General features: G+C 39.3%; 1 protein-coding gene across 2 annotated transcripts; it reads right to left on the bottom strand.

The window, feature by feature from the left end:
* Positions 1-503: 503 nt before the first annotated feature.
* CEP55 (centrosomal protein 55) lies at positions 504-14677 on the bottom strand. Of its 2 annotated transcripts, none has more exons than XM_005238932.3 (8): positions 14240-14677; positions 12291-12575; positions 10020-10085; positions 9110-9251; positions 6791-7104; positions 4857-4928; positions 3961-4086; positions 504-2395 (listed from the first exon to the last, which is right to left on the bottom strand). In XM_005238932.3, exons 1-8 carry the CDS (start codon positions 14420-14422, stop codon positions 2192-2194), a joined length of 1392 nt encoding a protein of 463 aa, XP_005238989.2. In that variant the 5' UTR covers positions 14423-14677; the 3' UTR covers positions 504-2191. The 2 variants fall into 2 exon arrangements, with proteins under 2 accessions (XP_005238989.2, XP_027644737.2); XM_027788936.2 differs by lacking the exon at positions 14240-14677 and adding an exon at positions 13765-14210.
* Positions 14678-15396: the final 719 nt, after the last annotated feature.

Raw genomic sequence — 15396 nt, forward strand, 5'->3', positions numbered from 1 at the left:
GTATTTGTGGTTTTGCCTTCAAAATAGGCCTTTTGATGCACTAGAATGTCATTTTGGTATTTTTCAACATATACCACACTGATGTTGTGTATAAATTTGTCAGCAAAGTTTTTTATGGTTAAGTCTGGTATTTAGCAGGTAGGGCTAAATACATCATTAAAGTTCAGAAAAAATGCTGGAATGAACAAAACTTTTTCAACATTGATAATGTGATAACCCTTGAGTCTCCCCCTACAGTACCAGCTTCTAATGAGAAAGTGTTTTATGCTAATTTAAAAAAGCCTCATAAATACTGAAGAGTGCTGACCTGCAGCAGGTCAACTTACTTCATCTATAATACATAAAAGATCAGAACTTCCTTTTGCAGAAACTGTGCCATGTATGCAGCTGGGAATGCAGTACTAGCTAATTAATGTGTTGTTAAAAGACAACTAAAACTTACCAAAGTAGTTTCATTAGAGATTAAAATTATTAGGGTGCAATAAAAAGCAGAGTCATTATCCTGAATTTAAAAGATATTTAGAAAGACAGACATGAAATTAAGACAATTTCTTTTATGGCAAAACCTTAAGTTTCTGAAGCATAATTTCAGTTTTACTCATTAGTTCATTTAATCTTTGGTCAGAAAACCTGTTGTTACAATCGAGCAAACAGTCAAACACAAAGATTAGCCTGAGACATGGTCAATGAAAAGCAAATAGGTAGTAGCTAATACAATAGATTTGGCAAAGATATTTCAGATATAAAGATAATAACTTTTAGCATTTTATGTCTCTCAAAAGCTGGATTTAATTGATAATATCACTTGGTATTATAATAGTTATTGAAAACATCTTCATATATAAGATTTAACAATCAGAGATTAGGGTGAACATTACAGGCTATAAGTGCATGCAGTTTTGCAGCAAAGCATGATGGAAAAAGCTGCTATTACCTAGCAGTCAGAATCAGTATAACAGAGAAAGACAGCCCTTGGGGATTGCACTGTCCCCAGCAAACCATAAACATGGAAAAGCAGGAAATTTATCTTAACTAGTATATCTTCATAAAAGTTTGCTTACTTTAACTTTTGTGGAAGGAACTTCTTGGACTTAACTACAGATGCAAGGAGCAAGATGCCAGCAACAGATCCAGGTTTACAGTAGATGCTAGAGGAAAACACCATGTGATTGCAAATCCATAAGGGAATTTTTTGGCCAGTTTCTGATTTGTTGCAAGAGTTTATTGGTAGCTTGTTTTCTGTATTAATACCAAAATAGTGATACTTCAAATCCACTAAAGCAATTAATTAGAAACTGTACTTTTAAACTGGGACATTTGCCAAATGTAACAGATTGAATAACTGACATTTCCAAACTAACTCCTAAAATACAGAAGTGCGAACAAGTTTACTTCAGCATAATTCTATATGCAAACTTCAAAAATGGTCTCTGACAGTCTGAAATATAAAAACTTTTTTCAGTGCCAAGGAAGTTTGTATTTGCTAGAAAGTTTATTTTCCCAATTTTTATTTTTTTTTTTTTGAGAAGAGCTTAAACCTTGGTCAAGCATTTTTTATGAACCCCAAGTCACCCCTGACTACTGTTCAGGAAAATAAGCTACTTAAGATGGATATTTTCAACATGAATCTTAAGCAGCAAAGATCTAACATAACCCTTCTGAGTCTTAATGTATCACTAGCTTGATACATTACACGTGTATATGATACATATGTGTATACACGCTACACATATATATCCCATGTATATATAAATATGTAGTGCACGTATGAGGGCCAAAAACCTTTTGCTGCTATTGCTGTCAGTTAAGGTACAAGCACAGTCATCAGGATTCACCAACCAAGAACTGCATATGCCAAACATTAAAATAAACCATGACACAATGGGTGTACTTTTACTGTTCTCATTTTTAATAGTGCAAAAAAAGTCAGTAGTTTACTATTTGAAGATATTCCCAATTCTAAAAATACTTCCATTTGCAACCAAAAATGCAATAACTGTTTTTTGCAAAAATGTCAGCTAAAATAGCTGATGCCAAATAAATTACTATGTCTTTGTGGAACTGAATTCTAAAACTAGTAGTCCTTTATACAACCTTAAGTAAAAAGGTTTGGGTTTTTTTCACATCTTTTGCCTTTGTAGAAAAGCATATTGGCAGCAAGTATAAAGCAGATATTAAGTCCATTTGGAGCTCAAGCTGTGCAAAAGTCAAGATGTACTAGTAACTCTCTGTGCTGGCTTGTTGGGTACTGGACTCCGCATCTGGGACACTCAAGAAAACTTTCATCAAGGAGGCTTGAATGTTTCTGGGAAGGACTTCTGTCATACATGATCAGCTGCTCTTCAAATGCAGCTTGCAAATCTTGTGGTTCCACATGTCCAGATTCCTGGAGTTTCTGGAAAAGGAGAAGCTTCAGTAAAAGGTTGAGGCATGCATGTGCTGATCAAATGCTGCAGGAAAAAATACTAAGGTTTCACGGCATACAAGCCACGTGTGTGTTACAGCACTCAGGGTAGCATTTTAAAGATGGCTAAAATGCAGTTATGCTACTTGCATTAAGAACAGAGAGCCTGTTGTACAGTTCTAACACCACATTTAAATTATGTTGCAGGTAGCTTCTCTGCAGACTATTTAAGACAGGTTTCCCACAATGTCTGACTGGGAATCCTTCCCCAACCATCTTTGTGGCCACTCACACACTACCTTTCTCTGCTGTAATTTTCTCTTCTCCTCCTGATCTCATGCATGAAGTCTCTGCCTGTGAAGGCCATCCCTAACTGTAAAAGGCACCTCATTGCCTGAGGGCTACTTGCCCAGCTTCTTCGCACAGAGAAACTCAAAGCTGTAACTTCACTGCTCTGCCCAAACTTCTGTTCTACTCACAGCAGACAGATGGTTTTCCAAGGGCCTCCCCTGGTAGCAGCAGCAACTGAGGCCTAGCAAGTGAGGGTCTCCCAGGGGCAACACGAGTTAAGAACATCAGTATTGCAGGGTTCATTCCACTCCCTTCCACTTTTGAGAAAATGCTTCCAGGTTGCATACAACTAAGAGGGAGAGCAGTCTGGTATGAGTCACAGAAGAATTCTTCTCATCTGCAACTTGTTAGGAGCTTTTTCATTTATCTTCTCTGTAAAAATCACTGTGGCCCCAGACCTGATCTAATGAAGGATGCCAGTGTCTGATTTCCATTTTGAACCTCATTTGAGTCCAGAGCTGCAGTTTTAACGATCCTATTCAGCTATCACCTAAGCTTACAAGATACAAGTTCCAGAAGTGCCAACAATCAAAATGCATTTCTGTTCAAGACCAGGGCAATCCTGGATGCAAAGCAAAACAGATCAATGGCTTACCTAATGCTTAATCTTTCCCTACAAGTTTCTCCAGTAAGCCTAGGGCTCCAGTCTGGGTGGCTTGCTTTGGGTTTATGTAATAAACAGCAAACAGACCACAGTCCTCACAATACAACAAATGTCCTTTTTCACTATAGTAGGGAGCTTGTCTTTTTGGAAATGGAAAACCCAGGTTTAATGACCCACCCATCCTGTATCAGGTAATGGCGGGGAGGAATTAGACTTCTCTATTTATGGATCACATCCTGTTCACTAGCAAGAAGTCTGAGTAAAAGCATACTGAAGCTTTGTCGTTGTGCAACAGACAAAACTGGGTAGCACATTGTCATACAAAGTACAGTTATGTTCCCTGCTCAGGAACATCACTGTTCCAGATCTCCTTCCGCAGTACTAGCTCTCTGTACAGACTATGGAGAAAAAACAATGCCTAGCTAGTTGACGTAGGGTTCTGTACCTTGGGACCACATACCTAAAGGATATAAGGACCTACAGTGAATACGTGATGACAAACAGAAGACTCCCTCTGCTTTAAATAAGAACCCAAAGTGAAAAGATGTACATTTATGCAAAATCCCTGACTAAATTCACCTGCAGGTTATTCAGTACATACCAGAGGTTCCAGACGAGTTATTTGCTCCCTGGCCTTGCGCAGTTCTTTAAGGACTTTGTTTAACTGATGCTGCAAGTTCTGGCGATCAAGCTTTTCATTTTCAAAGTCTGTGGTGCATATCTGGATCTGACAACCCCCCAAAGTGAAAGTTAAAGAATTAAAGTCAGAATTATTAAGAACCGGGGGGGGAGGGGGGGGGAATGTTTCCCCTTTATATATTTAAAGTTACATTTACTCTGCAATCGTATCCTAAAATTCATACACGCCCAATTATAATCTCCCTTAGAGGTGAAGTTTTAAGTTATTTTGATTAGAGGGTATTTCAAGCTGTCTTGCAACTGTAAACTGAAGATTTTAGAGAAAAATGTAATGTAAGTTCTCATTAAGAATGTCAGTTTCTACTCCAGGATCTTCTAGCAAGGTAATTTGGACAATAACTATGGGTAACATTGTACACCCAACCTTAGCAAATAAATTAACTTTTTTTTCCCCAATATCATTGATAAGATCTGTAAGAATGTACTTGGAAAAATGAAGAAGATTGAAAAGATGGTAATGGAATTTGTATAATTTTATCAAGAGTATATTACAAAACTTCAATGAGCTGATTGGTTTTAGGATGTTTCCCATACCTAATCTGAGACTGTACAGTTGAACAAGGATTGTAGAGAAAAAAACATCAGGTCCAGTCACACCCTCTGATCTGTAAAAGGTTACAGATCTTCCTTCACAGACATGTAAAAATTTTTAGAAGCATTAGGAGATTATTCATAGCTGAATACTCATGACTAATATTACCTTAATATTCTACTAATTCTTAAATTTGAAGTTAGTCTAGAAAAACCTTTGTGCATAATACAGATTAAATACCAGCTTCTTTGCATATAATTGCGTACCTGTTGCTCCAACAAAGCTATTCGAGTGTGTTCCTCTTGCTGCTTGAGCAATGATTTGCGAAGGAGTTGCACCTACAAGGCAGAAAAATATTTGTAACAAACAACTTCCTCATCCAACAGTTAATAAGCTTAACAAATCATGCATCTAAAAAGGGATGGAAGTGTCTTTTATATTCCAATGATAACAGAAAATGTATGCCTGTTATGCAACAGCCAACCCCAATTCAATTATCTCTGCTTCCCTGGGGAAAAACCCCAGGGAAGCATTAATATTGCACTGAGCTGGGGGAAGGCAGGATGATATTATAGTTAGGCAAAAAAACCCACAGCAAAACACAAAAAAAACCCCAACCACAAAACCCAAACAAAACTTCCCTAGGTGATTGTCAGGATGCAGACAAAAATACACACACAAAGCCTATGTTTGCACCAACATACAGTGACACTGAAAAAAAAAAAACAATGCAACTTTTTTTTTTTAAAGAGAAAAAATTTAAGATTCAGAACTTACTATAGTGTAAATGATTAAGTAAATAAATACATAAAAATATCCTCCATTATCAGCATGTATCAACTTGTTATAGCAAATGCTGTTGTTCAGCTGGGGGCGGAGCGGAACAACATCAACAGCTTTTAGTCATCATTAACCAGTGAGAACTAGCCTGTGTTTAGAGAGCTAAAACTGTTATTCTGGTTTTAGCCTACTTTGGTACCTAGTAAATTTTATTCTCATAGTTAAAATTTCAGTTCTGCATTGCTTTGTCATTGACCTCAGACTTCTCCAAGTAGCAAGTTTACCTTACTTGGATGCCCTGAGGACAGTCCTTCAAGGAGGACTTCAGCAGCAGATGTGGTCATGATTTTGCATCCAGAAGAAAAAAAATTTTGTTGTTGTTGTTAGTGTCACCATGCTGATAGGAATATTCTAAGACACCACTGTAACTCTCCACGTAGGGGAAGTGGCAAAGTCCTCATGAGTATTCCAGACAAAAGGAAGCAAGCAGTGAATATTTTTAAATACAAATATACAGGGCACACATGTCTTCCCCACCTCTGATCAGCCAGAGTGGTTAAAGTCATTGGGCTCAAAAAAAGAAGGAAGAATTAAGAACTTCATTTACAGACAGAATTATTTCACTGAAGTCATCAGGGTAACCTCTGGGAGATGGGCAAGCCCTGCAAGCAGTGAGAATCTGATGCAAGTTTGACAGAACAGATCTGGCAACAGCGTAAACCATGCATATTGAACAGCCTGCCTGTAAGGCCCTTCTGAGACTTTATAGGGAATTACAGAACTCAGTTGTTTCTAACATAGCCATCTTCAAGACAGTGACAACTTGGGGTCCATCCCTTCCCTTACTTACCCAGCTGTTACTTTCTAGTACTCTGTTGTGCCTTATGGCCTCATATAGAGCACCAAATGCAGGAACTCCTCTGAATGGAAAAATATACCAAAAAAACCCCCTAGCTGCATGTCCACAGCGGCTGGCTGGGGGCACTATCCAGGGACACAGCTGCTTATCCAGCAAGTACGAAACTCAAGCCCACGTGTGTATTGTGGCACATGATAAAATAGCCTGTATGGACTTGGATTTTTACCTTTCCTGTTCTCATTTACTATTAACCTTGAGGGTGAACTAGATTAAAATTAGTTTAAGTATTCTCTCACTTCTCCCTCGTGTCCCACACAACCAGGTAAATAAGTGAACAAGTTTATTCCTTGTTTAAACAAGAACATTTCATAGAAGTTTGTATTTTTATTCAAACCAATATATTAAAGAAAGACTTCAATTTTAATCACAAGGACATGAATCTAGATATACATAAAGAACAGTTACAAGAGCAAGTGAGGAATGGTCTGTTCTGATCAAGTATAATTTTTCACCTCTCAGTTCTTTGCTAATGAACTTAAACCTTCAAATGCATCCACTTACCTGACACAAAAAGTCTTCAGACTTTCTCTTTTCTTCTCTGAGCTGTTCTTTAATAGCTTCATTTTCTTGTTTTAGTTTCTGCACTTTCTCACCTTTCATTTTATTTTCATTTTCTAGAGTCTTCATTTCAGCAACCTGTTGCGACTGCAAAGTGGCATTTAAACTTATTTCTTGTTGTGTTTCTTCATACTTCATTTTGAGTTGGTTAAGTTCAGATCTCAGCTGGGTTACAGTGCGTCTTTCAGTCTCAAGATCACTCTTAGCAGTTAGTAACAACTGGTCATAATATTTTTGCTTTTCCTCTTGTAGATGACCTTAATGAGTCAGAAATAATTGATTGTGTGTGGGAAATCACTTCAAAATCATAACACCAACTCTTTCACAGCATTTTAAGGCGTATTGATAGAAATCAACTTTCTAGGCTATTACAGAGCTCAGACTGGCACCAAACTAATTAAAAGAGCTTTCAGTACTTCCAACACAGTAAAGTCTCCTTCCCAATGCAGTTACTGAAATACTGCAACTTGGCTTGTATATAGTATTCCATGCTACAGCTACTTCCTTCACTGTTACAGCAATATTACATCCTTTGCCCTGACCCACAGGCGCGATCACCCACACAGAGAGTTTATATGGCTTCATGCATTATACTGATGCATGGGAACCAAAGACACTAGATTCTCACTTCCAGCTTTAGACTCATTAGCCAACGTTCTGGCTTTACTCCCTCCCCAGAGGTACCCTGGGGATCCAATGGGCTCTACTCAGCACAGCTGACCAAAGCCAAACCATCCATTGTCTTTTGCAAACTTATCATTTTCTTCTGAATGGCAAATACAATGAACAAGGATAGGGTTTTTTGGTGAAAAAAATGCCTGCTTCTTGGCTAGTGACTGTTACTTAAACCGCAGATTGAAAAAAAAATTCTGCTTGTTGACCCAAGAAAATTTTAATAAGGGGGGGGGGAGAGGCAGTCTGTAGAGATTCAGTAGTAATATAAAATATGCCTGGAAGCAGAACAAGGAATGCAGAATTTCACAGGCTTTGCTGATTTTTTGCTTTACTTTGATTTTCCTGTTGAAGGCTTCCCCTCATTCTTCAGTGTAATTTACTAGGGATAGTTTCTTGCTTGACTGTTGTCTCTCCTCTTGAATATGAGCCAGGCCTTACGTTGTTAGCAATGCTCCTGTATAGGGTGGTGAGATCCTCCGAGATAGACCAGGCTTTTCCTTGGAAAAACTTGTCATACCTACTTGCAACTTGTATAGCAGGTTCTTAAACTTGGATTTCTGCTACTGCCTAGCTGCTTGAAGAGAGGAGCTTTTTTTATGCCCTTACTCCTAGTCTCCTGGCTGCTCTGATGACAAAGCTTTGAGTGCAGTTAACTCAGAGTTACTTTTCCTGGTGAGCTACTTCAGTCTGCCTCCCTCTAAAATAGTGTTCACAGATTTCTAAACAGCACCAAAACAAGATCATGATGATATTTTACCGTTTTCCATAACAATTCAAGCAGTAGTACAGAAACCAAGCCACTGCACATGAAGTACTAGAGTGGCAAGTATCTGTGGGCATACTCTTACTTGAGATGATGCTAGTCCTATTTGGTCACTTTACCTTGCAGGTCAGTTGCAGCATATGAAATTAATAATTTGATAACAAGAAAAACAAGGCAACTCCTAGTTCTTCTGTTCAACATGGTTTTAATTTTATTCCATGTGCCGGTCAAGCACAACCCAAGTCACTCTGGGGTGCTCATTTACTGAGGACCTGCATAGCACAGAAGTGAGCTGGAGGTGGCCAGATCCATATTGCAAAGCACTGTTTTGGATAGGTGCCAGAACCTATAACAGGTTTTCATGCCCTGTAACAACTGTTCAGGTGAGTTAAGAACGTGGCAGTCTTGAGTCATTTTTATAATATTTATTTTGTAAAAAAGTGGGTTTAAAAAACCTGACCCACACCTAGCTAATAAATCCTTAATGCTTCCATTATGTAGGTTGTAAGTGTACTTTGAAGGATGGGAGACATACATGTATTTGCCTCAACACTTTCGACAAACAGATTACTAACAGAGTGTCGAGGCTGTTAAAAAAAACATCTTTGAAGTAGATAAGAGCATGAAATACTGTTTATCAAGTGACATAGCTAGGCAACAGGAAGCAAAGAAATTTTACTTAACCAAGTTTCACCATTAAGAAACCAAAACTTCAAGAAGAAACTCTTGATTCTGCTTAATTGTGCTATAATTTGTTTTCAGAAAACTTATTCCATAGATAATTATGGTTTGGGTCACTTGTGGGGAAGAAATAAAGTAGATACCTTCTGAACTGAATTCTTTAGATTCTTGTTCGCTAACTATTTCTGACTTCTGTTCAAGTTCAAAGATTCTTCCAAGCAGTCCCCTGACATACACTTCACGTTGCTGGTCATACAGTAGCCACTGTTGGTTTTTCTCAAGAGCCTTCATGAAAAAGAACATAAGAGCAAGAAAAAAGCTTCTGGTAATTTATCAGATTTTAAAAATAGTCTTATTTCTTACTTATGTTAGAAGTTAAGTATTATACAGTTTAAAGATAAGGCAGTTAATTCTGCTGCAAACTGTAGTAATCTTCTCTATAATAAATAAACCCCATCTTCATTTGGAAAGGTAAGTCAGGCTGTTGAGCATGAGTTAAAATTGCAGCAATATCAAATAACAATTGGCTTACTTCCTGAAATGGGAAAATGACTATAAAAAGGCTTTCATGAATCATGCCCAAATTATGAAAGATTAATCTTTCAACCTAAAATACAAAATAAAATATAAAGATAACAGACCTTGAAAATGGAATAAACTAAAACTGTATCATTGCAACTTAAAGTTTGTAAGAACAAGGACACAGATTTTGTATTTGATTGGATCATAGAATTATTCAGGTTGGAAGGAACCTCAGGAGGTTTCTAATCCAAACACATGCTATCCCAGGCAGTGTCAGCTCTGAGGTCAGTTCCTTAGGGCTCCTGTTTTGTCAGCAGCCAGTTTGTTCTAATGTTCCAAAGTTTTTCAAAGATGATGGAAACGCTGTCCTCTTATTTGTCTTGTCACAAATTAATTTTAGATATTGTATTTTAGAAGGAAACATACACTCTGAGGTCCCATACTACCCAAAACCATATATGGCGATGATTTACATTCTTAGGCACCTTGATACACATTATTTGTACTTGCAGCATTGTACAGGAAACTTACATCTTTCAGTTGTTTTTCAACTTCATAAAGATTAGTTGGTGATCCACTGCTGTTCTTTACAGCTTCCTGCAGATAAAGAACAACCTGTTAATGTTCTTTAAAATAAATAGCTGAAACAGTAAAACTAGTCTTATAAAACTATTACTGTCACATAAATGTCATATTTTAAAAATTGAAACCAGATGCATATACCACATGCCTTTTGTGTTTAAAGTTTTTAATTTTTTTTAAGTATCCAAGTTACACAGAAAAGAGCTTCCTAGATGTAAAGTCAAGTGTCCTGCAAGATACAGGATGAAGACTTGTATTTAATTTATTCCATAGCTCTGCAACTCATAGTTACATTAAAACATTTAGTAGGAAGACTATATAATGTGTTTTCTACTGAACTGCTGTCTTGAAATGCCTGCAGGGTACAAGAGAGCTTCTAAAAACCAATGTTATTATTTAAATACACAGAAAAGTTAAGCGTTAGCTCTGTTTTTGTATCCTCATACCAGTTTGACAATAAGCTAGACCTATAGGAGTTGCTGGGGAAAGCTAGGAACCTTGACTACTTCACTGGGATAACGGGATAAGATTATAAATATCTGGGAAACCACTCAACTCTGTCTGGAACCTTAAGGACACACTGACTGATCTTATGAGACCTGATTCACAGTGGAGTGCTTGAAGTACGCGTCGGAGTTCTTTAGACCCATCTAAAACTAGAGAGCAGTCAAACTGTTATACTTCTTTCATGATCTGGCATGTTTATTCATTGCATGACAGAAAGCTTTTTTGAAATAGTGTAGATATATGTTAGAGGGAACTTTAAGGAAATAAAAATGTAGATTACTACCCAAATGCAAGCTAAATTTTTTCAAAGATTTCCTGTGATTTTTAGAACAAGGTATGTAACTGAAAAAATACAGACGAACTTTGAATGCAATTACAAAACTTTAGCACTTCCTAATTAAAATAGGAATCCGAGCAATTGTGGTGTCTCTAAATCCTATTTTATGAACATTAGAATTCTGACTCAATGAAAACTCTCTTAAAATTGTGTCATATAACTGTTGTTTCCATTTCAGAGTATACCTGCTGCTTATATGCCACCTAGCAGTTTCAAGCAGCATTGCTTATTTGTTTTCAAGTTTCCCAAAACATCCAGTCAAAACATCAATCACATTTTGTTGTCCTCTGTTGATAAATCAGTAAGAAAAAACGTAAAAGAAAATTCTGGTTTTAAACTAAAAGATATTTTGGCAGTTCACTGACAAAAATACATGGAAATCTGACATATATTTTAAATTCTCTAACAAAGTGCAATGTTTCTTTGAAATTGAAAATAAACACATTGCATTTAAAATGGTATTTCCCAAGGTAACTCATTATTAGAAGTGATACATGTGTATTATCATTGAAAAATTATTAGACTAAGATATTTTGCTATTTATTTGGCTAAAGCTGAATTTCCAGAAATTACTCAACTTCCATGTAGAGCATGGGGAACCAGCACCATCTTCAGGTCAAAAGCTGGGAAAGACTTACAGGCACCAACCTCCCCATGCCCCTTTACCAAGATACTACTGCATTTTTCATGGAGCATTAGAACAGGCAGGTGGAAAAACAACTGTAGGAAACTAAATACACTTGTAAAAGCTGTCAAGTACCTGGCACCATACCTATTAACCACTTTAAGTGAGAGAAGCAACTCATTATTCCTGTCCTATCTTCTGGCACATTTAAGTACCATGTGTGAGGCCATGTAAAGTACAGGCAACTAGTTTTAACAACCAAGGAGCAAATAAGGATTTATAAGAGCAGGGACAAGAAAGGTATTCTCATTACTGAAGCTGAATTAGGCAAGGAGCTTAGTTTATCATTATTAATGCCCCTATTGTCTCTATTACAGGTGCCTTCTCAGTCCATTTAATCACTGAGCATACAAATCTAGCTGCTTAAGCAGTCGTGGATCATTACCTGTAGCACCACTAGTCATACCACCTGTGTGTGAGCTTGCGAAAGGGACCTTGCTGTACAGCACTAGAGAATTCCCTCCCCAGCTGCACTGCCTGAAGCTGTGCTCCCTGACTGTTCTTCATTTAGCATTCAATCTAGACACCATCTCGCTTCATACATGAATATTTCAGCTGCAATGCAACTTGAAAGATTAAAAATTCATTCTATTTTACAACAGATGCTGGTGCTTAATAGGCACAGATTCCAAGTGTAACTTGTAAGCAGGTTAGACTTGGAATTTGCAATTAGTGTTTCTTCAGTACTTACCTGGGATGCCTGAGAAGTACCAACTCTGTTTTCAAGCTCAGAACATTTTGCAGTAACAGTGGATAAATGACGTTTTAACTGGTTCATTTCTTCATATAGACAACGAAGTAACCTTTCTTTCCTTTCTGCTTCCTTTGTTTTTTCCAAAAGCTGACTATGTAATAAGAAGACATCACTATTCTTGGTTTTGGACCTAAGCTTTTCTTTCAGGTTTTGGATTTCTTTGTCTTTCTCTTCAAGAAGATATTTCTGGTTTTCTTTTTCTATTTCAAGAGAAAGCATTTTCTAAATGAAACAGAATAAAAAAGTGGTAAAAATGAATAAGCGCCAGCCTATGCAACAAATGCATTAGCAAGTTTACTACAGTTTGAGAAGATACTTCAAAAGATTCTCTCTCAGCTTTAAATTAGCTGAGAATATTACCTTTTACTCAAAACAGACAATACTATAGTGATCATCTGAAATATTTCAAGTAATAGTAAACCCAGTCTGAAGTAGATGAAACAAAAAGAATGCAAAGAACCAGATTTCACAGAGTTGTTAGGTACTCAGTTTTGTATATGAATGCAGATCAGTACAGTATTATGAACCTTAAAACACAAGCAGTACAAGAACTCTAAAACACTTCTAATGAAGAGGCTGGCAATACATTTCATAGTGTTGATTAGCATATTTAGTAGCTTTTGAGCAGCAGCAGAGCTTTCTTGCAAACTAGATGACAATAAGGTGTTACAAGAGTTACATAATAAAGCACTTGGGAGAAGGATCCCGTTTTCCAAATTATCTGGCCTTTAGTTTCAAAATGTGCTTTAGTAGATAGTTTCAAAAGACACTGTCTTTTCAGCAGGCATCCAACAGAGGTAATTATTACATAGCATTAGTACTGCATTTGAGATACCTTGGAGCTCTACGTAAACTTGTTATGATAGCATTTCATTTTCCATGAGAAAGATTGATATTGAAATCCTACGTGTTGACATCACACCATAAGAAGATGACAGAGAAACTGAAAGAAATTGCATTTTAGAGACCCTCATTTAGGGAGTGGTTGAAGAGTGTGTGGTGCTTACTAGAGTTAAAATATTGACACCAAATAGCATCTAGCCTATCTAAACATACTTTTTATTTTCCACCTGCAAACTAGGAACCCAATATTAACTAACCAAATCTGAGCAAGCAGCAAACTCCACCAGGCACAGAAAATACACCAAGGAATTTATACACAACAGTATGCTAGCGGTCTAGCCATAGCCGGTGCTTGGGTTAGCACTTCTCAACTGACATGTAGTGCAGACACATGAAAAGCCTTATTGTCAAAAGCAGCAGCCTAGAAATATTAGTATGCCTAGTCTCCACTAGCTGTATCCTTTGGAAGAGTCCATTTAAAGTTTCCCAGTCCTTCTATGAAGCGTACCAATATGCAACTTGGTCACACACTAAGTCTTGAACTTCTTTCTCTGCAACCAAGGTTTACCTTGCATGAACATTGCAGCATCTTCATTTCTTCTCCTTGGTTGTAATTGAAGAAGTGTGGTGATCTGATTGGTTTTATTTATGTATAGCAGAGTAAGATTTTGAGAACATAGTTCAAGCAAATATTCAACACTTTTTGGCCACTGTTCACAAACATAATGTTCTTTGCAGGAAGTGCTCAACATAGCTCTGTGGGACAACTGTTCGGAACAGCTGGACGGGTGAATACAGGTCTTAACGAACTAATGGGCCTCAAGTCCTTGTATTTAATAGCCTTGTCAGACAATTCTAATTTTGTTAGTTCAGTCATTGTTGAACAACACTTGAGTACAAAAACGACAAGCTAGAACAGTAGCGACATCAATGTAAACTAAGTTTTAAAGAGGAAAGCTCAGCATCTTGCTTAGAAAGTCAGGACACGGCAGGCTGACGCTGACAGAGCAGTCAGGCCCCACGGTTGTTAACAGCCACCTCACCTCCAGCTGCCCGGGCCCGTCCGCACCCGTCACCGTGCTCGTCCCTTTCGCCACCTCCTCTACGGTTTTCCTCGGGGCAGCGTTCTCCTCCTTACACTTCTCGACAGCACCCTCAGGTCTGGAGCTACCCGACTTTAAGCCCCACTTGCCAATAACCCTATCTTTAGCGGTCTTGGAGTTCATCTTTAAGCACCTATAAAAAAAAAAATCAACGTAGCGTTACGGAACGGCGACCCGTTCCACCAGGCAGGACGCGGCTTCTCACACGGCTTTAGTCAGGCGCGGGCAGCGCAGGGCTCGGCGGCTGCCGCTGGCGGTGCTCGGGCCGGGCCGCAGGGAGCAGACGGGCCTACGAGCCCCGGGGGTGCCGGCAGACAGGGGCCCCCAACCCGCCGGCGGCAGCAACCGGCCCCAGCCCAGCCCCGCTTCCGGGGGTTTGAATCCCGCGGCTCCGGCATCGTCACTTCCGCCCGCGCAGCCTCCCAGCCGAAGCGGGAGCTACGACGCGGCCGCGGGCTCAGAAAGGCGGGGGGGGGGGCGGGTAAAGAACCGGGGGGGTTGGGCGGGCAGGCATGGGTGGGGCTGGAGGGGCGCGAGGTAACGGCACAGGTGGCCGTTAACGGCCGCCAGACGTTGGCGCGTTCTCCGCGAGGCACCTGAGAGGAGGCTCCTCATTGGATGCCGTGGACGGCCGCGTGACCTGGCTGGCCAATGCCATGGGGCCTTTCTTTCCCCTAGCTTGTTCTGCCGCAGCGCACGTGCTGGGCGGCTGGTAGGCGAGGGCGCTGCTCGCGGGGCTGGGGCCGTGCTGGCTTGCCTGTGCCAGAGCATGATCGATTTTATATCTGAGGGGATTTCCATTTCGTCGTCAAAGGGTGGTTGCAGAAGGCGGTGAGGTGGCAGGTAAGCCCTCTCTCGGGTTTATTTCTATCAGATGGGTCTCCCCATCCAGCATGAGGCTTGAGTTCCCTCGCTGTTCAGGCAGAAAGCAAAGTGGCTACCAGGTGCCTGGGACAGCAAGCCTGGCCTGTGCCTCTGGCCACGCACCACCTGGGGATCTTGTCTGGGACCTGAGATAGGTGGAGGCGGACGAAATGCCTCCAACAAGTCTGTTGTGTCTCTCAATACTGTGTCTTAATGCGTATTCATCCTCGTTC

The sequence above is a fragment of the Falco peregrinus genome, chromosome 1 (genome assembly GCF_023634155.1).
Source record: "Falco peregrinus isolate bFalPer1 chromosome 1, bFalPer1.pri, whole genome shotgun sequence".
Classification (NCBI taxonomy): Eukaryota; Metazoa; Chordata; class Aves; order Falconiformes; family Falconidae; genus Falco; species Falco peregrinus.